This window comes from Haematobia irritans, chromosome 2, assembly GCF_050003625.1.
Source record: "Haematobia irritans isolate KBUSLIRL chromosome 2, ASM5000362v1, whole genome shotgun sequence".
Classification (NCBI taxonomy): Eukaryota; Metazoa; Arthropoda; class Insecta; order Diptera; family Muscidae; genus Haematobia; species Haematobia irritans.
In genome coordinates, this window is record NC_134398.1 from 70,033,908 (window position 1) to 70,061,190 (window position 27,283).

The 27,283-nt window shown below is 36.5% G+C and overlaps 1 protein-coding gene and 2 long non-coding RNA genes across 3 annotated transcripts; 1 reads left to right on the top strand and 2 right to left on the bottom strand.

The window, feature by feature from the left end:
- Positions 1-401: 401 nt before the first annotated feature.
- On the bottom strand, positions 402-16,969 carry IPIP (Inositol phosphatase interacting protein). The gene is made up of 4 exons (XM_075295218.1): positions 16,598-16,969; positions 16,341-16,538; positions 16,093-16,284; positions 402-881 (listed from the first exon to the last, which is right to left on the bottom strand). Exons 1-4 carry the CDS (start codon positions 16,800-16,802, stop codon positions 541-543), a joined length of 936 nt encoding a protein of 311 aa, XP_075151333.1. The 5' UTR covers positions 16,803-16,969; the 3' UTR covers positions 402-540.
- A 4,774-nt stretch (positions 16,970-21,743) lies between these two features.
- Positions 21,744-22,160, bottom strand: LOC142227667 (uncharacterized). The gene is made up of 2 exons (XR_012719958.1): positions 22,014-22,160; positions 21,744-21,946 (listed from the first exon to the last, which is right to left on the bottom strand). It is a non-coding gene; the product is annotated as an uncharacterized LOC142227667 (long non-coding RNA).
- A 1,571-nt stretch (positions 22,161-23,731) lies between these two features.
- LOC142227668 (uncharacterized) lies at positions 23,732-24,349 on the top strand. Its single transcript, XR_012719959.1, has 2 exons — positions 23,732-24,015; positions 24,080-24,349. It is a non-coding gene; the product is annotated as an uncharacterized LOC142227668 (long non-coding RNA).
- Positions 24,350-27,283: the final 2,934 nt, after the last annotated feature.

Sequence of the window (27,283 nt, forward strand, 5' to 3'; positions counted from 1 at the left end):
AGCTTAAATTTATATAAAAAGAATAGGACTACACTCATTTCATAACTAATATCCGCCCTTGTCACGGGATATAAGTATACTTGAACATATGTAGGTCAGCATTAACCTAGAATTAGTGCCACTTTATAAGTTCATAACTAAATATTAGGTTTGGTAGAGTGATTGATTTTTATTAATCACACTATCTTGGCCACTGGTAGTGATCTTCTCTCCTCAAGGCGGACTGTTTGATGCAATTGATGAGAGATTCAATTATAAGGGAGCGCTTTTTTAATCAAAATTTCGCAATAAAATGCCAAATGATATTAGAAATTACAGCAAACCCTGTTTTATATATAGAGACCATTGTTCTCAAGCACTTACCTAATGATGATTTGATGATACCAGCGAAAAACAAGTAATTCGATTTAAAAATGTTCAATAACATTATAAATATGAACAAATGTAAAGAATATATTAGCATACATTATTAAAGGACGAAACTAAAAAATACAACTTTACTCTATTATAGGGTTAGGATTTTTTTTCGAATTGTTTGCATTACAATTCAATTAGCGGTCTTCTCTTAATTTCTCTTTGGGTTTGATACGCCAAAACATCCTTCATAACAAGATGACGAAATTGTTCATGAATTTCATCGAAATTCAATGATTTTTCACTTGGAATATCGATTAAGGCCGGCTTGAACACTGCACAAGAGGTTATGTTGGTATTTGTATTTCTATTATGTTGACTTTGATGTTGTTGTGGTTTTCGTGTGGATGGACCCGTTGTTTGAGATGAAACATAAAATTCACTTTTAGTTGAACTTGGCCCACTTGTGTTTGGTTGTAATGTTGCTGGTATGCCTCTTGGTGGTGCTATGGGACTAGTATTGCAACCTGTAAAAGAAAATTCTTTATAACCGTTTCTTGGAAATAGACAACAACAAAATTCAAAATAATAAAGTCTATCCATGATGAACTTTATTAAAAATGACAAGACATGCAAACCAAGATAAGAAGATTAATGAAATAACATTAACCGCTTGCTGATACAGACACTAGTACACAAACAAAGAAATTTTCTCTGAGAACATATTTGCATTTACTCGTGTTTTCAATTCCCATGTTCATTCATCCACGCTCAGAAGCATTGAAGTTTGTTACCGAATGCTTTTATGAAATTTGAGTGATATGTACTGGTTTTTATTTTTGTGTTGTTTTGGAACGTCCTCCCAATACCAAATCAATTGAGAAGGGCTCTTGCATTCAATAAAGTTTGACTGCAAATCGATACGTTTCATTTACATTCATAATAGGGTGGACCGCAAATACAGTTTAGTTTAACAAAAAAATAAAAAAAAGTTCTATACCTTTATGCCTATATACAAAACAATTTATTGACCGTTTATCGAAGTATTTCTAAGGGAAAAGTAGGATTAAAGTTTACTTTAACTTTTTTGTTTATTTATTTATTACTTAATTTATTTTATTTACAAATTATAATAAACTTAATTATATGGGCGCTAGCAACTAGAGGCTATAGGTCTTTTTTGTACTTGCGTGTTAGATTTTAACTATTCCATAAAAAGATTATGGTATTTATTGATGCGGATTATATTTAACCAAAGTTTCTAAACAAATCGAATTTAAATTCTATTTGTATAATATTTTGAATTTCCTTGATTTGAATTCCGAAAAATGATGTTTTTGGCTAGTCACAGAGAGTGACTTTCACGTCAGATAATTAGGCACGTCATCTTGTCTTTTGGAGCTAGGACTGGCTTTTTAGATTTTTTCATTAATTGCGAGTTTTGATTCCGTGTAAAGGACCCTAAGATTTCATATCCGACAAATTGAATGAACAAACATTTATGGTAAGAATTTATTATACATGAACAGAGAATGAAGTCGCCTAGTCGCTCTGCAGATTTTAGCCGCCGTCGACCCGTTTTTAACAGTCGATGCCACTGATTATGTTGACTCATCTTGACTGAAATTTAGCCGTCAATTAAGCAAAAATATTGTATTATACCAGAAAAATGTATTAATAATTGTTATATTTTTGCCAAAATTTTGAACCTTCCACCAAAAATCAATTAGTATTAAGTTGCTATAATAGTTTTACAAATATTTAGCTCAGAAAATTTGAATGAAATGTAAATTTGATTGTAAGATTGGCTGTACAGCTAATCTCATTAAAATTCGGGAAATTACAAATTGATTTTATAATGAATAATTGTGTGCCGCCGAAAGACAATTTTATAGCGGCTTAGCCGCTGCCGGAGGCACAAATGTAGTGTCAGCCGCCGCCGACCAAAAAGGGTCGGTTCCATTCTCTGTACATAAAGTATACTGTAAACAACACAATTCAATGTAAAACTTCATACACATTACATTTCAAAATCCGCTTTAACTAGATTTCAACTGTCATTTGCCTTATAAAAAAGGGATTTCAAATCCAATTTTAGTAGATTTCGAGCCTATTGTGAATGAGCTCTAAGAAGGAAAACAATCAATTTGATCAAAATTCAAACTTAACGACAAGGCTCGCTTTTTAACATAGAAGCCATTTTGAACAAAAAGCAAAAATAAGACAAGATCGGGTTTATCTGATAAGACTTTTTTTATTTTAAGAAGTTACTGAAAACGCTGAAGTACGACAGATTTAACACAAGGGTATGAAAATACACATAGTATTTTTATTTTTTAAATTATTTTTGTGCAATTTTTAGTTTTTTCTTTTCTTCATAAAGTTGAATTGCTTTTTAATTTACTCTTATCAGATATATCGGTATGAAGTGAGTGTCAAGATACAAATGTCTCGGTAGGGAACATTTGTTTTGAACGGGCCCTTATTTTTTTGTTTGTTTGCTATGACATCTGTAAAAAATATTTCGTTCCTGTACATTTAAACAAATGTTGAACTCTGAGAGAATTTTCAACATTTCTCTCTTTTACTACTTTTTACCATAGACATTATAATACATAGATGATCCACTATTCTCTTTAAAAAAAATAAAAAATTAAGTTTCTGACATTTCGTTTTGATTTTTTCGTAAAGAGTCAGTCCCAAACATTAATTTTCGTGCATTTGCTTTTGTGTTGTTCGTAAAGAGTAATGCTGTTCAAAATTAAATTTCGTATTTTCGCGGTTTTAGTCACAATTTTTTGTTCAAATATGAACTTTTAATATATTAATTTATTTATAAATCCTCTGTTGCACCATAAGCGTTCTAATTTTGTGTAAAATTGGCAAACTACAAAAAGGAAAACGAAAGAGATTGTAAGCGTGCTTTTATTCTTGTTTATTCTTAATCTTCGGAACTGTCAAACATAGTTTGACACCCATGGCTCATCTATATATTATAATGTCTATGCTTTTTATACCCTGCTCCACACTGTGGAACGGGGTATTATAAGTTAGTGCATATGTTTGCAACACCCAGAAGGAGACGAGACACATGGTGTCTTTGGCAAAAATGCTCAGGGTGGGCTCTTGAGTCGATATAGCGATGTCCGTCTGTCCGTGAACACATTTTTGTAATCAAAGTCTAGGTCGCAGTTTTAGTCCAATCGACTTTAAATTTGGCACAAGTAGAATAGATCCCTATTGATTTTGGAAGAAATCGGTTCAGATTTAGATATAGTTCCCATATATATATTTCGCCCGATATGGACTTATATGGCCCCAGAAGCCAGAGTTTTACCCTAATTTGCTTAAAATTTTGCACAAGAAGAACAATTAGTACTATAGTCAAGTGTGCCAAATTTTATTGAAATCGGTTCAGATGTAGATATAGCTCCCATATATATCTTTCGCCCGATATGGACTAATACGGTCCCAGAAGCCAGAGTTTTACCCCAATTTAGTTGAAATTTTGCACAGGGAGTAGAATTAACATTGTAGCTATGCGTGCCAAATTTTGTTGAAATCGGTTCAGATTTAGATATAGCTCCCATATATAGCTTTCGCCCGATTTAAACTCATATGACCACAGAGGCCAATTTTTTGCTCCGATTTAGTTGAAATTTTGCACAGGGAGTAGAATTAGCATTGTAGCTATGCGTGCCAAATTTGATTGAAATCGGTTCAGATTTTGATATATCTCCCATATATAGCTTTCGCCCGATTTACACTCATATGACAACAGAGGCCAATTTTTAACTCCGATTTAGTTGAAATTTTGCAACAGGAGTAGAATTAGCATTGTTGCTATGCGTGCCAAATTTGGTTGATATATCGAGCGATAAATCATAAATAAACTTTTTCGAAGTTTCCCTAAAATTGCTTCAGATTTAAATGTTTCCCATATTTTTTTTACTAAAATTGTGTTCCACCCTATTGCATTAGCCGACTTAAATTTTGAGTCTATGGATTTTGTAGAAGTCTATCAAATTCTGTCCAGATCGAGTGGTATTTAAATGTATGTATTTGGGACAAACCTTTATATATAGCACCCAACACATTTGACGAATGTGATATGGTACCGAAAATTTAGATCTACAAAGTGGTGCAGGGTATAATATAGTCGGCCCCGCCCGACTTTAGACTTTCCTTACTTGTTACTACTAGTAAAGTAAAGAAACACAACTAATAATACAAACATACAATACGAGACAAAAAAACAAAAACAAATAAAACGATTTTGAAGGTAACACGAGTCTGTACACAGAAACAATATCACATCAAAATATTTTCATTTAAAAAGTTGATTGAAGTTGAAAAATTCTGAGATAATCAAATTTAATCAAGATAGAAAAATTAAGTCAATGAATGAACATTTTAAAATGTTTCAATTAAAAAATTAATTGATTTAATTGTTAACAGGGACCGTAAATCAGGGCTGTGAAGTCGAGCCAATTTTGCTCGACTCGACACCAGCATTGTTCATTAGCCTCGATTTCGGAGTCGACTCCGAGGTCGAAGTGCACGGATGAAAAAGACTGTTTTTCATATGGTTGGCTATAAACATTATATGTTTGGAACACAAATTTTTAAAGACAATATTTTTGAGTGCAAGCATATAATGTTCATAAACTAGCATAACATGTTTGGGACATATATGTTAATATGTTAGAACATATTATGTTTGGGACATAAAATGTTTGCAAATATAATATGCTTGGATGCAAACATATATTAATTTAGAAATAGCCTATAAACATATATGTGTTTAGTAGCTTGGAGCGCTATTTAACAGGGAGCCATATTGAATTAAGTTGGTGGTTGTTGCTTGTTATTACAAAATTAACATTTTATTTTTCCTTGGGTAATTGATCAGCTACTTCTTTGATCCTTACAAACTGTGTGGTCCGCTGTTCGAATCCCCGTCCGGCAAAAGGTAAAATTAAAATAAAAAAATCATACAATTGAATAATTTCTTCTACAATGTTTGTATTACAGAAAAAGGTGCTAAGAACTAAAAAATCTCGTGGAAGTGAGAAAGATGTGGGGGAATATACAATTGGGCACAAACAAAATTTTGAGCATTCAGGTCGAAAACCTATGTTGTTAGCACCTATATTACCTGTTTATTTTCATAATTCATTATCAAAAACAATAGAAAAGGAAGATTGGAAAATGGACGACGTCATACCAAAAGTTGCATTTACGGTGTTCGAAACATACACGTTCGTTCATTTTTAATTTGCAATATTTTTTGTTAAAAACTCACAAATGATGTTAAATTTTGTGTAAATAATAATGAGAAACTTTTGACCGATTGTTCTACGTCATTCCCTGATATAAATTTCTTTTTATTCTTAGTTTAATTTGTGGAACAAAAAATCATAAACGACACGTTTGCATCGAACGCCGTCAATGGTTTGATACCCTCTGCTGCCATTTTCCCATCTTCATCTTCCATTGTTTTTGTTCATTATGATTGTAAATATATAAATAAATAAATAAAATTTTGAGCACAATATTGTTTGGGAGATTTTTTTTAAGCATATAATATTTTTGGGTGCAAAATGCTTCCAAACATATTATATGTTCACATAATAACATATTGTTTTTTGGAAGACAACATTATTGAATTTGGATGCAAAAATACAAAATGTTTGGAACTTAGACTACCCAAACATATATTGTTTAGACCAATATGCTTTCAAACATATTATATATTGGAAGAGATCAAACATATAAATGTTTGGGCAATACCCAAAAATATATATGCTTGAAGCAAAATATGTTTGGGAGTATATGTTACAGAAGCGATTTTTTGTGAGCGTGTGGTTTATTGCTGATATCAGCTAATGTTTATATACCAGGTATACCGGTATGAAGTGAGCGTCAAGATACAAATGTGTCGATAGGGAACATTTGTTGTGACGAGCACTTATTTTTTGTGTTTTTGCTATGACATCTGTGAAAAATATTTAGTATACATCAAGTCATTGAACAGACATAATATTTTTTCATCGTGTCGAATTTTGCACCAGAAAGTGATGATTTGCGGAAAGCAATAATTTTTTGCTTCCATTTGAAGAAATGTCCTGCAGAGTCGCATCGAATGCTTGTCGAGGCATATGGTGATCATGCTCTATCAGAAGCAACATGCAAAAGATGTTTTCAACGGTTCAGAAATAATGATTTTGATGTGAGAAATGAAGAACATGGATGACCGCCAAAAAAGTTTGAAGACGCCGAATTTGATAGAGGTGACACTTTGAGTCAAAAACAAATGGCAGCAATGTTAAATGTTGCACAACAAACAGTTTCTCACCGTTTAAATTCTAAGGCAAAGATCCAAAAGTGTGCAAAATGGGTGCCACGATATCATTTCATATCTGGAATTTTCTTCTGTTGTGTGTTCTTTGTTAATAAAATTGAAAAAAAAACAAGATAGGCTTAATATACTAAAATTTTTTAGTGCTTTAGATTCTTATTACTCAAATATTCAATATTAAAAAAAGAGAAAAAATGACGCCTCTATTTAGAGCTTATCGAACTTATTTGTAGGGCAAAGTTTGATCAAACTTTAAAATGTTTGAATATGAGGAATCAAGTATTGCTAAGTTTATGGAATATAAGAAGTTTATGGAATACAAAAACAATGGAAGATGAAGATGGGAAAATGGCAGCAGAGGGTATCAAACCATTGACGGCGTTCGATGCAAACGTGTCGTTTATGATTTTTTGTTCCACAAATTAAACTAAGAATAAAAAGAAATTTATATCAGGGAATGACGTAGAACAATCGGTCAAAAGTTTCTCATTATTATTTACACAAAATTTAACATCATTTGTGAGTTTTTAACAAAAAATATTGCAAATTAAAAATGAACGAACGTGTATGTATCGAACACCGTAAATGCAACTTTTGGTATGACGTCGCCCATTTTCCAATCTTCATTTTCTATTGTTTTTGATAAGAAGTCACCGCAATAAATTTCGGACCCATTCAAAACAACAAAATATTTTTACTCTCAAGGAAAGTTATTACTAAAATCGTCTGATGGTGATTTAGCACCTAACTAAATGTGATATCTTAGATCGTAAAAGTATTTCTATATTAAATTAATGTTAACCCGTTGCGTAGAAGAATTACGCTTACAATAATTGACTACACATTTGTCGGTGGTACTTCATCAATTACTCTTAGTAGTCAATTTCTCTTCCCTGCTTTTAATCCACGACATGCATTCATTCTTCTGCAATGGAGTATTTGAACTTATAGCGAAACCCTTTTTATACATTTCGAGATTAATATTATTATTCATTCGAAGATTTCCTCTCGCCATATTGAACTTCACTGTTTCTAAATGTTTCTTTTTCTGGGTTACTATTCTACAATTTATTTACGAAACCAGGGTTTAAAATTGCTGACTATGATTAATTTCCAATATGCGTTGGTGACTACGACTGTGGAATGATTCGAGAAAAACAATGAAATTTAATGAATGTGCACTGATTGCGTTTGCAAAGACAACGACTTCGGCACACACATATGCATAGTCGACAGTCACAAGCACACGAAGTAAAACGACTAAAAGCCGGTACTCTGTTCGGTTTTCGCGTTGAAACTCCATACAAATCCAAAAAATGCGAAAAAAATACCGAAATTTTTTCCATTTGTGGCACTTTGTTTTTTTTTCAAGTTAAAAAACTGACGTTGGCGCCATTTGCAATGTGAATTAAAAAATAATTTATTAATTAAAACTATTTGTGTGGGTTTATAACGCAAAAACGGATCATATTTTTGTTCCGAAACTATACAAAGGATCAAAGGAGTAGCAGATCAAGTAAGTAAGTATTTTTATTGAGTCTTCTTCTTGTTTGTGATACAATGAGTAAGGAGTGAATGTATATTTTTAATACTTAGAACTATTGTTGTCTTATTCTAATACACGATGGTTAAGTACGTTTGCTACTTGATTGCAATGGCTACTAGTGAACGTATAAAGAAAATACGTAGCAAAACAAATGTAAGAAAAGGCTTGCTCGCGGTCTATATCGATTGATGGTAATGCAAGAGTGATTACCGATAATAAATAAATAACAAAACTAAATGAATAACTTAAAACGAGATAACAATTAGACTGTTAAATATATGATTAACAGTGTGTAAAATATGCAGAATGATATCACAGTGGTATTTGTGTTGGATAAGTATAAAACGGCCCAGTCAGAAAAAAACCATCGGAAAAGCGTTGTAAAAGCGTTGTGAACGGTTGATACACGGTGGGAAAAAGCGTTGTTACAACCCCAAAATGATAACATCATTCCACGGTGTATCGATTGTATTTAACAACGTTTTCAAAGCGTCATGAAAACAATATTTTATACGCTTTTCCGATGGTTTAACGAACGCTTTGACAACCCCAAAATGATAACATCGTTATACGGTGTATCGATGGTTTTTACAATCATTAAAAAGCACTGAAAAACAAAATTTCATACGTCTTTCCAATTGTTTCTAGAAGATTTTGTCAAAATTTTATTTCTATAGAAAATTTTGCCAAAATGTTATTTCTATAGAAAATATTGTCAAAATGTTATTTCTGCCCGCCTTGCATACACAGGGCCTTGGGTTCCAAACCAGATTCGACCAAACACCAAAATGTTTTTTTTTCAGCGTTGGATAATCCCAACTCGGCAATACTGGTGTATTGTGGTCAACAGTGAGAGCCCTCCCGAATCCCGCTACAAGGGATGGTGGGATTTCAGTCACCTTTGGCGACGTGACTGTGACTGATCCGAAGAGATGCGCCAAATACTTCAACCGACAGTTTGTCGAGCATCCCGAGAGTGAGAGAGCGAAAAGGAGAGCCACTCGTCGCATACGTGGTCTACGAGCCGATGACACATCACAATTTACCGCAGCCGAAGTTACCAATGTATCAACAGCGCGAAACCATCCAAGGCGCTGGGCCCCGACGGAATTTCAATGCTAATGCTGAAGCACCTGCGAATACTGGGAGTTGAGTACCTGACCAGACTCCTCAATTTGTCCTTGGAATCACTCGTTATACCCGATGTCTGGAAGATGGGAAGGGTGATTCCACTACTGAAGACAGGCAAAGATTCGAGTAAAGGTGAATCGTACAGACCGATATCCCTTCTCTCGCCAGTAGCCAAGACACTTGAGGCACTACTCCTCCCCAGCCTTGTGGAGAATTTTCCTGCAGCCCACAATCAACATGGATTCCGTAAGGTACACAGTACGACGACAGCCTTACATGCCATTTCGACACATATCAATAGGGGATTTAATCATCCCAAGCCGTGTCATAGGACGGTCCTCGTGGCGCTTGACATATCGAAAGCATTCGATACGGTCAACCATGCCACATTATTCGAGGACATCGAGAATACGTCCCTACCGGCAGGAACGAAACGTTGGGTTCTGAATTATATGTGTGGACGCCAGTCGTACGTGGAATTCAGGGAAAAAAAGTCAAAACCCCGTAGAGTTAAACAGGGAGTTCCACAGGGTGGGGTGATATCTCTGGCACTATTTAACCTCTACCTGTCCTCGATTCCACCCCTCCTGACGGCGTCGAGATTGCATCATATGCGGACGACTGTACAATCATGGCATCCGGGCCCATTGTTGATGACATATGCGATTGTTTAAACGTCTACATTGCTGATCTTACTAGTTATTTCAGTGCTAGAAATCTGTGGATATCAGCCACCAAATCCACAGACACACTGTTTACTACATGGACGGCGGAAGTGAATAGGCAGTTGAATGTTAGAGTCGATGGCGAAATAATTCCGACAGTAAACTACCCCAAGGTACTCGGGGTAACATTCGACAGCCTTTTCAGGTCATCTGCCCATGCCACTGCAATATGTAATAAGATCCGCGGTAGAAATAAGGTCCTCAAGTCACTTGCCGGCAGTATGGAGTGCGGACAAAGAAACCTTGTTAACTACTTATAAGGCAATTGGCCGGTCAGTGGTAAACTATGCAGCTCCAGTGTGGACACCGCAGACAATTGACACGCAGTGGAATAACATACAGACCAGCCAGCACACCCCTGGATCACCTTTATGTGGAGACAAAGATCATCCCTGTGCGAAGACACAATTATATGTTGTCAAAGCAGTATCTCCTGGGTTGTTATCGCAGTAATCATCCAAACCACCATCTCATGGATACACAACCACCACCCAGGAACGTAAGGGTTGATATACATCATCTAGAGCGTGAGATCCAGCGTTACAAACGAGAGCCTCTAATCAAGCAGCGTACCAGGCAGGGTTGAACAGGATTAATGAGGATATTGTAGCTGAAGCGGTGAGCAGCTACAAGGTTAATCCTGTTCTCGGAGTCCGTCCACCGCCCATAGCACTGGAGGAAAGAGACCTCCCATGGCAGACGAGGGTAGTTTTAGCCCAATTAAGGTCAGACAAGTGCAGCCGCCTCAATTCCTACTTATCAGTGATTGATAGCAGCGTAGCTGACGTATGCCCAATTTGCAACCAAGGGCCACACGACGCGCGTCATCTTTTCTCTTGTCCTGCTAAACCAACCCGACTTACCACCAGATCACTCTGGACGCACCCCACCTTAGTCGCAGAGTTCCTCGATCTGGCCACAAGCTGAAGTACCAGAGCGTATAACATAAAAATGGATGAAATCACAATAAACTGTTACAACAACAACAACAACAATGAAATTATTTTCCAGTTTTTCTTTTATGACATTTTCAAAAATTTTCCCCACGTTAGACAATAAGGATATTGGACGGAAATCAGGTTGATACTATCTGGTTTTTTCTTTATCGGTAATATTTTAGCTTTTTTCCAGTCATTAGGAAAATATCAATTATTTATGCAGTTGTTGAAAATAACCGCCATCTGGTTTGCTGTCGATTTGGAAAAATTTTTAAGAATGAAATTTGAAATTCCATCCATGCCGGATGATTTTGTATTGTTTATGAATGTGATGTTTTTAATTTTTTCAGAAGTTATAAAATTTTGCGAATCCGTATTGGAAAGTGCTGTAAAGCTTTCATTGAACGAGTATATATGGCGTGGAATGGGCTCAATGCATGAAGTCACTCTAGAAACAAGATCAGGAACCGGGTGTTGCGTAATTGTTTCCCGGGAAACTTCGGAATAAAAATTTTTGAAGTGATTATCTATATCAATGGCGTTGGTAATGGTGCAATCATCGTGCGTTATTTTATTGCAGAAGGGGTGTTTATTTTTCTCAATTACTTGGTAAATTTGTTTGAAAGCGGAAGGACCAGGGTTTACTTTTCCCAGTGTATTTTTGAATTTATTAGCTTGTTCAATAGCTACAGACTCTTTTATTATTATTTTCAGTAGTTGAATTGTAGCAGATCAATTGCCCAAGGAAAACAGCCACCAACTTAATTTAATATCGCTCCCTGTTACCTAAATAAACACCGCTTTTTATGTGCGAAATAATGGTTTCTATAATTTTTTTTTTCGCAAGAATGAACATAGTACCGGCCTTAAGGACTGAAATATCCGCAGCAAATTTATTGGCAGTAAAATTTTTTATTTTGTTCACACTTCGAGTTGTTTTTGTTTTGTTATTAATGTAAATCAAATCATAGCTATCAATTAATTCAGTAATTTATTAATATTTATATGCAGGCAACAATTTGTTTGTTAATTTTTGATTTTGCAAATAAAAAATAATAAAAAAGTAAATTCAAAAATTTTATTAAATTTTTTTTTAGCGCTGTCGAGATATGAGAGATTAAGTTTGACCATCAGAACGTTTTCTAAAGTTTCATGATTGAGACGGTTGCCCATTGGAACTCGTGTTCGAATTTTCTTGATCATTTAAGTTAAAAAGTCAATTTTTTAATTCACTACCGCATATTTTATATATTGCGTATTCGTTGTCCCAAATGTTAAAATTTTGTAGTATTAAACTTTTATTTACCCTTGGTTCCATTACGACAATGTTGCGAACAACACAAACGACTAAACAGCAAACTCAAAAGACTTACGCATATTCATTCCCTAACAACTACAACACAATTCTCCTTAGTCTTTAGTCATTTTCGCCAGAATTACTGTTTCTATTCGCTATCGACTTGTGGGTGTGGGAAGTCGTTGCTGTTGCAGACGAAATCATTTTATGTGTAACTGTTTTATTTAATCTTTTTTCAAGTCAAATTCATGTGACACGAAATTGTCGTGACTCACGAAAATTTTCGTGACCCACGCGTGAGTCGTGCTATCATATCTGACTATATATGGGTTAAATGCAGACCAAAATATAATAAAAAAAATCATGAACACGTTAAAACTACTTGAAATACACCTCTTTATATCGTTAGCTTAGTGTGTAAAGGTCAAATTTTGAAATTTTACAGGAGAGACATAAAACTTAATAAATTGTGAAATAAACCTATTTTCGAAAATCAGTAAATAAATAAATGCTTTCAATCAGTAAACTTTCCGCAAAATGTCACATAAAAATTTCTATTAAAATTTTTTTTGCAAAGCCTACTCAACCTACCTCAACCTGATATCTGCTATAACGGGTCGCTGCCTGATAGGCAAATTTGCAAAAACTATAGGTGCGAAGTATAATGACTATTGTATAAGCTGTCATGATGTGGAGGAAAAGGAATCAATTAAACACCTCTTGTGTGAGTGTCCTGCTTTTTGTGTAAGGCGTAAGCGAATTTTAGGAGCATATAGCTTTACATTACTGGTGGACCTGGAAAACGTTAACTTAAGCAGTTTGTTAATGTTTTTGGAGCAATCTGGTTGGTTCCACAAAAGTAAATAATAGAGAAGGTTCAGTGGTTAAGACTAGAAGTGCCCATATGTAATAGGTACTTTTAGTTAAATGTGGTATCACAATGGACTGAATAGTCTAAGTGAGCCTGAAATTTAATCGGGCTGCCACTTTAACCTAACCTACTCAACCTAAAATTTGACTTAGCACGTGTACAGGTGCTGACTTAGCATTTTTACACATCATTACCAAACAGAGATAAAAACAGATATTTAATATATATTTTTTTGGTAAACTATGTATTTTTGAATTACCTGTCGATCTGCATCTTAATCCATTTTTTTGTAAAAAGTTGACTGATAAAAAAACTATTCGTAATATATACATAAAGTTGCATATGGAAAATCACTTTTATCTATTTAACGAACTTGCGTAGTACATTCCGAATTGGCGGAGATAGTAATTTACATTTTAGTTAAAACATTTTTTAATCACAATATCTTGGTTTCCGGAAACGTTTCCTGCAAAATAGCAACGGTTTGGTTGCTTGTGTGGCACGTAATTGTCAAAAGCGAATGTTGTCCAGATATCCAAACAGTCGTACCTTGAGGCTCGAGGTGCCTCCTTGGTTTTCTGAGCTTCAGATAGGAACATTTTTTTTATTGACGCAGGCCCCGAAGGTTAATGAAATCATTAGTCAAGATGATTGTTTTAATTGAGTTCCTTTGATAAAGTGTAGTTTTTTTATTGCGAAGATTATGTAGGTCCTTCGTAGTCCTTTATTTTCTAGATTAGGAAAAAGGAAACCACGTGATACTGGTTAGCATGCCCGCCTTGCATTCAAAAGGTCACGCGTTCAATCCCATTTCCGACCAAAAATTATCTCGGCGGTAGGTTATCTCCTCACAGTAATGCTGGTGAAATTTCTTAGTGCTTCAAAAATTCTCTAATTTTTCTCAACGCAACGTGAAATGCCGTTCGGACTCGATTATAAGAAAGAGGTAGCATGTTATTGAGCTAACCATTGAATCGGGCAGTACTCGATATGTTGATCACTGTGAATTCACGAATTCTCTTTAAATGTGAGTATTAAAGCAACATAAAATTATAACCTTTTTAGCAACTTTTATTGCAACTTAAAGAGGAATGATGCAAAGCAATCCTTATACTTGCTTACATAGTTCAATTTAATTCCTAAAACTATTTACTAAATTTCATTGCAGATTGCCTTATAGAAAAAACAAACGAAAAAACCCCTGGACAACACTCCAACTCAACTGTCAATACCTTTTTAATTGGCTTTGATGTAATTAAATTTTAAAATTTTTGAGTGTATGTAATGCATATATTTTTTGTATTATTAAATAAAATAATTGATCTCATATTATATAGAAATTATGGGCTTTTATTATGAGCAGGTATCATATGCTGTTGAAAGATCTGGAAAGATACAAATGTATCAAATAATATACAATTATATCAAATTAGATCTGATTAGATGTGTCCCATTTTTGAGATCTGATCAGATCCAATTTCATAGTATTTAGATCTGACCAGATATAACCATTTTTCGGATCTGCTCAGATCTGACCATGTCTTGGCTCAGATCTAACCATATCAAATCAGATCCCCCAATTTTTACACGGGCTTCCGTCTTTTTGAAATATTAATTAAGGAACAAATCGTTGGACATACCTATAGGTATTCACTGTCATTGGGACAACATAGTACCTCTTCCCTTATGATTAAACTGGCGGGTGACATTAGGTCAGCACTTTATAGAGGTGACCCTTATATTCTCGCGGGCCACTGTGGTATCACAATGAACTGAATAGTCTAAGTGAGCCTGATACATCGGGCTGCCACCTAACCTAACCTATTTTCTCGCGGCCCTTGATCTGGAAAATGGTTGATTCAGTCGATTATAATAGCCTGCATTCAAAGCTCTATTATGAATTTAATTTCCCATGATACTTGTAAGCTTTGTTTGATTGACACTAACTTAATTATTGATTGGATTAAATCTAGAATAATGTCATATATATATAATTATGTGTCTTTAGCTGATAACGTTGTTGTTCCTCTTTTATTGCAGGCTGATGAGTTTATGTCGAAGGTATTTAACCCTTTGCCACCCTCTGGGTGGAGGCATGCCTACGAAATGAGGATGAGGGCAGGAAATACCAATTGTATTGAAATATTAATACCTCGACTTTCAGACTCGGTTATAAAAAAAGAGGTACCTTATAGCATTACGTAGAATCTGACGTCATCCATTGATGGGAGAACTTCCCCATATGTAGATGGATAAATGTGCATGACCTGAATTTTGCATGTACAATCAAAAGTAGACATATTAGTAAGAAAATTTTTCAATTGCGCTAAATATGCGTCTGGTAAGAATTAAAGGCGTTTTAAAGACTTCATCAACTCCAATATATTTAAGCATAGGCGTGAAAAATATAATGTTCCTCACATAGAAAATTTTAATAAATAACATTGTAAAATGCGCACTAATTTATGGTCTGCACTGTATGTTAAACTCATCTACTAGCTATGATATGAAGAAATGACTAACGCAAATGATTCCATTCATATCCACTACATACTCTAACATTTGGATATATACACATAGAATTATTGGATCATAATAAAATATGATGGAAAGTTGGAATTTTTTAAATGATTTTATACATGCAACTATTTATTAAAAGGAATATTTTTGTCGGTTTGAAGTTCTTCTCTATAAGAATGTGGTGCCACAGTTGTATAGATACAAACTCTAATTCAATATTTTATCGAAAATAGATATATACTGAGTCATATGATAACAAGAACGGAATGATTGTATCGATGACATTTGTTGCAAATGTACATGTAATCATGGACTATATGTTAAGCAGCAGTATCTTCATAATGCTTACCCAAATGAGCGTTGCGTTGAGATGAAGAACCAAAGTGACCATTAATGAATGTCATATTTGTATCCATTACGATATTTCCATTTGTGCTGTTAGGCACAGGAGGTGCAGGTCTATTGAATGGATTTGTTCTACGTGGTGGTGGCTTAGGTGTTAATGACCCATATGTAGAATTTGAAGATTCCGTAGATATCTCTGCAATTTTATTATATTTTTAACATTTAACCTGGATATTTTTCAACCCTACTTACTATTGCGAGAACCTTCGATTTCTTCCAGTTGTCGTTGCAATTCGTCAACCATAAGCTTTTTATATTCATACCCAGCACATGTTAGCGCCTTCATCCAGGACTCCATACTCTCCTGCGACTCAGCTGATAAAATGTAGGTACGGTTTCCATTGAATGCAATTTCAAACCAGTATTGATCGCTATTTTCTTCCGAAAGTTCTGCCAAAACGGATAATTTAGAAACATTGATGTATAATATACCATAGCAATTAACAAACCTATTGTGCAGCCCTCCACTATTATTAGACCCAAGGGCTCCTTGTCGCCTTTCTTCTCGAAATAAAAGAGAAGGTTTCCTTTCAGCACAAAATAGCGCTTCTGAAAAGCCTTATTAACTTCGCCCCTCTTGTAAAGGAAGCCTTCTTTGTCATACGGAGGTTGTGTAGCAAAAACACACAAATTCTTCTCATTTATTTTCATCATAAACTTTTTGAAGTTTTATCAGACCAACAAATGACACGTCCTTTGAAATACTTTTACATAGTATTGTCGTTAGCACCTTGTGAAAAGATTTATTTAATAACAATTCAACAATTTACGTCTGTAATGTAGAGGGTAGGGAACACCATTTACGGCGAAAAACTATTTGTTTTTAAAGAGTTGCCATGCAACACAATATTATCACTCCAAATAGGGTAACACCTAAACAGGAAGACGACGAAATTGATACGCCGTTCGCTGAAGGTGACGGCGTCACCTTGAGCCGATATAAATCAGGGATGGAAAATACAATTTTTACGAAAGTAAAAAAGGTATTTTTTGAGCGAAAAAGTACTTTTCACTAAATTCTAACAAAAATTCCATTGGAAGATCATAGACAAGAGCTCCCTTATGCGCTTTACAGCCTATCAGTTATTCCGGACGACAGTACTCGTGTCGAACATATCCCATATATTGTGCACATTATAAGTTAAGTACGAAGGCATGTTGTTGTTGTTGTTGTAACAGTTTATTGTGATCTCATCCATTTCATGTTATACGCTTGGTACATCAGCTTGTTGGCAGATCAAGGAACTCTGCGACTAAGATGGGGTGTGTCCAGAGTGATCTGGTGGTAAGTCGGGTTGGTTTGGCTGGGCAAGAGAAAAGATGACGCGTGTCGTGTGGCCCTTGGTTGCAAATTGGACAAACGTCAGCTACGCTGCTATCAATCACCGATAAGTAGGAATTGAGGCGGCTGCACTTGCCTGATCTTAATTGGGCCAAAACTACCCTAGTCTGCCGTGGGAGGTCTCTTTCCTCCGGTGCTATGGGCGGTGGTCGGACTCCAAGAACAGGATTAACCTTGTAGCTTCTCACCGCTTCAGCTACAGTATCCTCATGAATCCTGTTCAAACCTGCCTGGTACGCTGCTTGATCTAGAGGCTCTCTTTTATAGCGCTGGATCTCGCGCTCTAGATTATGTATATCAACCCTTACGTTCCTGGGTGGTGGTTGTGTATCCATAAGATGGTGGTTTGGATGATTACTGCGATAACAACCCAGGAGATACTGCTTTGACAACATGTAGTTGTGTCTTCGCACAGGGATGATCTTTGTCTCCACATAAAGGTGATCCAGGGGTGTGCTGCGGAGACACCCAGTCGCAGTTCTAAGAGCAGCGTTCTGGCAGGTTTGTATGTTATTCCACTGCGTATCACTGGTCTGCGGTGTCCACACTGGCGCTGCATAGTTTACCACTGACCGGCCAATTGCCTTATAAGTAGTTAGCAAGGTTTCTTTGTCCGCACCCCAAGTACTGCCGGCTAGTGACTTGAGGACCTTGTTTCTACCACGGAGCTTATTACAAATTGCAGTGGCATGGGCAGATGACCTAAAAAGGCTGTCGAATGTGACTCCAAGAATCTTGGGGTAATTTGTGGTCGGAATTATTACTCCATCGACTCTGATATTCAACTGCCTGCGCACTTCTGCCGTCCATGTAGTAAATAGTGTGGCTGAGGATTTGGTGGGGGATATCCTCAAGTTTCTCGCAGTGAAATAACTGGTAAGATTAGCTATGTAGACGTTCAACCGATCGCAAATGTCATCAACATTGGGCCCAGATGCCAAGATTGTACAGTCATCCGCATATGATACAATCTCGACGCCGTCAGGAGGGGATGGAATCGAGGACATGTAGAGGTTAAACAGTGCCGGAGATATCACCCCACCTTGGGGAACTCCCTGTTTAACTCTACGCGGTCTTGACTTTCTGTCCCTGAATTCCACGTACGACTGGCGTCCACACATATAATTCAGCACCCAACGCTTCGCTCCTGCCGGTAGGGACGTATTCTCGATGTCCTCAAATAATGTGGCATGGTTGACCGTATCGAATGCTTTCGATAGGTCAAGCGCCACGAGGACCGTCCTGTGACACGGCCTGGGCTGGTTAAGTCCCTTATTAATATGTGTCGAAATGGCATGTAAGGCTGTTGTCGTACTATGTACCTTACGGAATCCATGTTGATGGTGGGCAGCTGGAAAATTCTCCACAAGGCTGGGGAGGAGTAATGCCTCAAGTGTCTTGGCTACTGGCGACAGAAGGGATATCGGTCTGTACGATTCACCTTTGCTCGAATCTTTGCCCGGTTTCAGTAGTGGAATCACCCTTCCCATTTTCCAGACATCGGGTATAATGTGTGATTCCAAAGACAAATTGACGAGTCTGGTCAGGTACTCAACTCCCAGTATTCCCAGATGCTTCAGCATTAGCATTGAAATTCCGTCAGGGCCCAGCGCCTTAGATGGTTTCGCGCTGTTGATGACATTGGTAACTTCGACTGCAGTAAATTGTGGTGTGTCATCGGCTCGGAGACCACGTACACGACGGGTGGCTCTCCTTTTCGCTCTATCACTCTCGGGATGCTCGACAAACTGTCGGTTGAAGTATTTGGCGCACCTCTTCGGATCAGTCACAGTCACGTCGCCAAATGTGACTGAAATCCCATCATCCCTTGTGGAGGGGTTCGAGAGGGCTCTAACTGTTGACCACAATTTACCAGTTCCTGTTCCTAAGTTACATTGCTTCAGGTGCTCTAACCAAGTGTTCCGCTTGTGCTCGTCGACTATCTTACTAATCTCTAGATTTAGTTCTCTGATTCTAGGATCAGCAGGGTTAGCACGACGGCGTTCATCACGCTCGTCTGCGAGTCCCGCCGCTTCGGCTGGGAAGTTGGGCCTCACCTGGGCAATTCGACCAGCGGGTATGAAGCGAGCGGCTGCTGCGTTGATGATGTCCCGGAACTCCCTCTGGGCAACATGAACATGTGAGGGGGACGGGAGCTCACTGAAGCGGCGATCGGTGTATTCTCTGAAGCCTTCCCAGTTGGCTTTCTTTTGATTAATAAACGTCCGGCGTTCAGAGGTTATGAAATCGGAGGGTCGGTTAATGGTGAGAATTATGGGGAGGTGGTCCGAACCCAATGAAATGACGGGTTGCCAGGAGACGTCATTTATCAGACCAGGCGATGCTAACGATAAGTCTGGCGAACTGCTGCAGTCACCCATAATTCTCGTGGGGGCCTCTTCGTTCACCGTGCAAAATGTGGAGTCGTCTATCTGCTCTGCCAAAGCTATGCCCCTCTGGTCATTACCCAGGAGAGAATGCCAATGTTCATGGTGGGCATTAAAATCTCCTAGAACCAATCGGTTATGCCCGCTCAACAACCACTCAATGTTTGGGCTATAACCAGGAGCACAGCTACCAACCGGCGGTATGTACACATTGTATAGCTCTATCTCGGCAGCCCCACACTTAACTGCTACCCCCATACATTCCATGTACGGGTCATTAGTGTCTAGCACAAGCGTGATAGGTCTATACTGCACGGAACGGTGTAATATGAAAGCCAGGCCACCACCTCCATTTCTTGTGCGATCCTTCCGTAGGACATTGTACCCATCACAATGTCGTAGGCTGCAGGTGGGATTCAGCTTTGTTTCCTGGATCGCCGCGACCCTTATCCTTTTCCGATTCATAAAGTCTACGATCTCACTAATCTTACCACGGAGCCCGTTGCAATTAAATTGTAAAAATGATGCACTCTCCGGAACTGGTACAACAATATTCGGTGTAAGATGCTGCGGCGGAGAATATTGTTGTGCGGGAGAAGTCGGTGGGGTCACATAATCAGATGACCCACTGCTGCTGTCATTGGCACAGCATCCTGCCACGAAGTCAGTTTGACTATACTCCCGCAGCGATGTTAGGCCGGAGCAATTCCGGAAGTGCACCCATTCCATGCACCGGTTACACCTCACCGAAACCGAGCGATGGTGAATTCGATTTCGGCAGACGGCACAGTACCATGGTCCGGGGTTTTCCTCTATCCCGGCTCGGACCAAAAGCAGGCGGAGAAGGCTCCCCGGGATGCACCTTCTCCAACACGAAAAAATGGACGAGACAACACGTACACTGAGGTGGCAGCCGCTGGCCGATGGCTGGTATCCATCGGGTCAATCCGGTGCGTAGAACCCGCCGCCGTGGGATTGAGTCCGAAGGCATAATCGATACTGCTGCATGTTTACGGGATCGATAACACATTTACCGATTATTTAGCCATCGCCGACAAGTCGTATCGATCCGACAGACTGTAAGATTCTTTACAAACACCGACATTCCGTCCGGAATAACTGATAATCTGTAAAGCGCATTAGACTGCATTTTAAAGAAAAAAAATTTGTTTGGCAACTGCCCAATTTTAAATATCGTAGTATTGAAATCACGGTCGTGGAAACGAAATTGTGCGGAAAACTGATCAGTTATTATGTCCTTCCCCATTCCATCTAAATTTGTGTTTCACGTGTGGTATGCCGGGGGACTTTTACCGTAAGAATCTTCGAAAATGTAGCTCAGGGAATTCTTGTCTTCTTCGACATGAAATGTTTCATGTGTGGAGAGGACGATTCGTTTTGTGTTTATCCCTGCCAGCATTTCAAAGTTCCATTTCATCCTCATCGCTACCACAGACTCGTAAGTGACACTCCAACTGTGATAGTATTTTGCCATCACTATTCGCATGAAAGTATTTTGCCATCACTATTGTTACAGGAGCCATTTTATATTTTGTGAAACACCAAGCACAACTAGCTTCTTATAATTTATTTAAATAAAAACGATAATGACCCTGCCAACATTTTTTGAATTTGGGGGCGCTTCTGAGAATCCCCAGTACGTCGAAAACAATCATATACGATATCAAAAACTCGTCGGAAAAGCGCCGTCACTATTGAGAAGTTGTACCACGCCAAGTTACTACAAAAAGGTTTCGCATGAGTGCAATTATTAGGTGCCTTTATAGATCAATTTAGAACGACGCCAATAAGAGACCCTCCAAACAATCAGAAAAAGCACATTTTAAGATAGTGGTAAAAGAATCATTGTGGTCGAGTAAAACACGTTTGTTTAGATATTTATTAATTTGATTAATCATTTACAAATTCTTAAAAATATAACATTTATACCACTATCACATCACATTTAACATAATTTTTTGCATTGATGATGATGTTGAGTTACAAGTAGCGAGTTACATGTTGCAGCGTCTATCAGCCAGTGTTTTTATTCGATGGAGGCAGCGTGTCTATAAAATATTTGAAAAACAATCACTTTATTCCATTTGGAAAATCAAAAATTGTTCACCAATATACCTTTCACAATTTTAAGCGTAAAATCTATGTTTTCAGAACTTTATTTTCGTTTTTATTTAAATAAAATATAACAAGCTGGTTGCGCTTGGCGTTTCACAAAAAATAAAATGGCTTTTGTAAAAGTAGTGATGGCAAAATACATGTATGAAGTACATTTTGAACTACTATGATACTATGATATGCTGCCCCCCATCACAGTAGGATGGTTGTAGTGACATTTACGAGTCTGTGGTAGCGATGAAGATGAAATGGAACTTTGAAATGCTGGCAGGGGAATTGCTGAAAACATAGTTATTTCGCTTAAAATTGTGAAAGGTATATTGGAGAACAATTTTTGACTTTCCAAATGGAATAAAGTGATAGTTTTTCAAATATTTTTCCAGACAGGCTGCCTCCATTCGGAATAAAAGCACTGGCTGATAGACGCTACAACATGTAACTTGCAACTTGAAACTCTACTTCAATCTTTTATTAATGCATAAAAATATGTTAAGTGTGATGTGATAGTCGTATAAATGTTATATTTATGAGAATTTATAAATGTTTAATAAAATTAATAATCATCTAAACAATCGTGTTTTATTTGACCACAATGATTCTTTTACAACTATCTTAAAATGCACTTTCTCTGATTGTTTGAAGGGGTTCTTATTGGCGTCTTTCTAAATGTATCCAGAAGGGCACCTAATAATTGCACTCATGCGATACTTTTTTGTAGTAACTTAGCGTGGTACAACTTCTCAATAGTGACGGCGCTTTTCCGAGGAGTTTTGGATATCGTATACGACTGTTTTCGACGTAGTGGGGATTCTCAGAAGCGCCCCCAAATTCAACAAATGTTGCCAGGGATGTGGCAAAAAATTCAGAGGCGGTAGAGATGACCGGGGGTTTCTGCCCGAAGCCGAGAACCCCGGAATCACAGTGTTGACCAGAAAGGAAGGCGATGAATTACAAAGTAATGAGAAGCATCCAGTCAGTTTTAAATCACTACATCAAAGGAAACTGGAGTATGAGAAAGTGAGAGCCAGAATTTTTGGCGAAGAAATTAGGAAAACCAGTTCTAGATATAGGAAAATTGCGAAATTGAGAAAACGGAGCATGATGATAAAGAAAGATAAAAAATTGGTTTATTTAAATTAGTTTCCGTTAATTTAAAATTTCAAATTGTAACGATAAAATTTCTTTATCACTTGTTGGAATCATCTATTCATTTTCTGGTACTTTCCTGAATTATTTTTATGTTCTTTCCCAATAAACACAGGATGAGCGTTTTTCAAATGCAACACCTTTTCAGTTTGAGGGTAAATATCATTTTCAACATAAATTCAACTTGACTTGAAACAGCTCATCTTCAATACATCTTCGAATTGTTTGCGAATTACAACCAATTTGGCAAAATGTTGACGAAAACTTTGAAAATGTGTTGAAGATAATTGGAGAAAACTTTGACAAAACACTACCCTGAAATGCAACGAAAAAACCACATGGTTTTCAATACTACTTTGGACAACAAAGTTCGTGGAAGAAATACAAAAATGTGGAAATTTTTTAATAATCAATTGAAATTGCTTATAATAATTGGTAAGTAAAACTAAAACACGAAATGAAAACTTTAAGGAAGTCACTAAAATCAAATCTCTTTGCAGACAACTAAAAAAAATATTTGGATGCTGATTCTTGGACACATTAAGAGGCTGGCCGATGAAAAATTGCTTATCGAGAAGAGAAAGTTTCCATAAATCAAAGTGCAACCAAAAAAACTTGGTATTTATGCATATCAACAACTACTGGATGATAATTCGCATCACATCGATAGTTTAATTTACATCGCATCATCAGTTTAATTTGTTATTTTGTGAATTGAAATTGCTGGAAATTTATTCCAATTATCTGGTCATCAAGTTCCTGAAAATTGCCAGTATTTTAATAACAACAATTTTGTAACACCAACGTTCTTGAGGAAATCACGAAGTATGTGGTCAGTTGGAAGAAATACAAATTGGTAAGTCAAAATAAAAAGTGAAATGAAAACATAATGGAAATCACAAAACTCGATTGTTTTGCAGAAAACTAAAATCATTGGATGGTATATTCTTGGAAGATGTTGGCCGATGAAAAACCGATGAAGGGAACAACAAAGAAAAGTTTTCAGAAAACTTACAAAGTGCAACCAATTAAAACAAAGTGCAGCAATTCCTATATCAAGAACTTCTGGATGGAAATGTGCATTACATCAATTTACATCCCGTCATCAGTTTGATATTTTGTGATTTCCTCTTGCTGGAATCTATTCTAACACACAAGCCAGCAAGTTCCTCGATAGTAATTATTTCAAATTGCCAGCATATTAATTAATAGTTATTTGACACCAACATTATGGAGGAAATGGAATTATACATGTAAAAATGTTTAAGGTATTTAAAGTTGTTTCATAGTTTTATTTATTAATACGTTTAATAAGATAATTACATTTTGATTGGTATTATATTATTATTTGTATATATTATTAATGTTATTTTTAAGATTATTATATTTGTTAACGAAAAAAATAATAAAATTTACAAAATCTCTAGAAATTTAGTATTGACTTTCAGTTAGAACTAGGATTGACTTTCATACAAATTGTGGTTTGAAAGTATTCGCAACAATGCTAATTTTTTATTTTTATCACATTGAAAACTGTTTGAGAAATTATTGAGTAGCGATGCATTTCAATTTGAGGATTGCAGTTGAGAAATTATTGCTATTGTGTTGAATTTTACTGTTGAGGGTAATGTCTGTTTTTTGTTGAGAACGCGATTTTCTCAACAATTTCTCAACTTGATTATTACCCTAATCCTTTGAAAAAATGTTTGAAAAATTATTGAATTTTAGTATTTTTCAAACGTTTGTGTTTATTGGGTTTGTTTGCTTATTTTCATATCGAAATGTAAGTTCTTACTCTCTTTGATAACAACCCCTTTGCTTTGTTATTTTGCATTCTCATTGTATATTGTCATTGTTATTGTTGTCGTAGTAATGCGAGCACATATCTATGTGAGTGTCTATGTGTTTGGCAGCCACCAGATGAATAACTTAATGGTCGTAGATTCTTCTAGCGTTGTCAAAGAATGTTCTGGCATTGCCAGAATATTGTAGTGCTGCCCGAATGTTCTCACATTGCCAGACCGTCATATATAAAAGCGCTCGCATGCTGCTAACGAGTCAGTCTTAATTAAAGCGTCAAACGAATAACATCAGTGTGAACGAATTGTAAAGTGTAAAGTCATAGTAAATAAATTGTAGATTAACGTTATTGAAACGAACAGTATTTTAATTGTCGGGTAATTAAAAACCCCTAAATATAAAAACGTAACAATTGGTGTTGGAAGTGAAATAACGAAAAAAATCTACAATGAAGTTTAATGAGCTTCGAGTGGAAGACTTAAAAAAGGAATTGAGCAAACTGGAGCTGCCGTCTACTGGAAGAGTTTGAACGGCGTAATATGGACATTGCGACGCTTGAGTTTGATTATAAGGAAGACATTGATGATTCAATACTCGTCAATACCAGCAGTTAGAAACTCCGTCTGTGGCTTCGAGTGTTGTGGATTACACATCAATGCTCAGTGTTTTGAGCAAAATGATGGAGGAAAACTCTAGAAAAATCATGGATGAGAATTCTAGATAATGGAAGAAAATTTTAGAAAAATGGAAGAAAATTCTAGAAAATTGGAAGAAAAATTCGACAAAAATTCTAGAATTCTCAATGAAAAACTACAACAAATTTCTGAAGGCATGGAGAAACGTGTGGACCATATAGAGAAGAAAATTATGGTTCATGATGAGAAGTTTCTACACATCGAGAAAAAAATGTCAGAGCTGGAAATTAAAGGTGGTCCAGTGCGCGTCATCGAGGGCTCAAAAATCAAAACTCCTGTTTTCGATGGCTCAACGTCATTTGATGTCTTCAAATTCCAATTCGAAATGGTTGCTTGTAGAAATTTGTGGAATGACGATGATAAAGCAATTGAACTTCTATTGGCATTAAAGGGCAATGCTGCTGATGTGATACAAAGCATTCCCGCTGCTTCTAGAAATGACTATAATGAAGTAATAGCGGCACTTCAACGCAAGTATGGTGGAGAGCCCAAGCAGGACATCTTCAGAATGGAATTGAGAGGAAGAATCCAGAAATCGAATGAAACCCTACAAGATTTCGCAACAGAAGTTGAGCGGCTAGTGCTTTTGACATACCCAGGTGAGAGTCATCCTATTGTGGAATTCGAGACCCAGATATAAAATGTGCAACATATGCGTTACAAAAGGCTACATTCGCTGAAACAGTAACATTCGCATTCGCACAGGAGACTGCGAGATTGCTAGCGCGGCCTCAAATTCACAAGGTACGTAAAGTAAAAACAGAGTGTGACGAATCAAAGTCCGTTATTGAGTCGATGAAAGAGGCCATGAAGCAAGAAATTTCTGTACCAATTAAACAGAAAGTATTATATAACAGTATAATATAAAATGTATGTTTTAAATGTCGTAAAAATATATTTTTCCGCGGCAAGTATTAAAAAAATTTATCACGTAAACATATTATGCTGTAACATATTTACATATCGATTGGAAACATAATATACTAGTTTTCAAACACAATATTCTTGTACCCACACATATTGTGTTAAAAAACATACTATTTTTGTATCCAAACTTATAAAAAACACACCTTTTTCCTCCGTGTACAGCCAATACTATTCTAACTCTCAGATTTTGGAATTAAATCCCAGCAACCCACGCAAAAAAAATAATTCTTTCCTCCCAAACGAAATTTTAGACAAACAAAGTTCGTTTCTCATTTGCTTTTCGCTGTAAGGAAGTTTATTTGTAAGAAAAGTATATACTTTTTGTGATAAACGTTTATTCTTTTCCAGGATGTAAAAAACAATTTCATAATGACTAAATCAAAAAAATCTTTTCTGGCTAATTGCATTTCCCTTACATCTTCCTCACTTCTACGACGTTTTTTAGTTCTTAGCACCTTTTTCTGTAATACAAACAATGTAGAAGAAATTATTCGATATTATAATTTTTTTTAGAATTGTTGTTGTATCCTGGAAACCAGTTTCTGTTAATTGTCATATGTTGTAGTTGACTGTAGAAACAATAAGCATTGTTCGACTGTTCACCACTTAGGTGAATTCTAACAAATTAGCTTTCTAAAAATAAATTTCGTGTTGTTGCATTACTATGTAACAAAACGAAATAAAAATAAGATTAAGGGACTT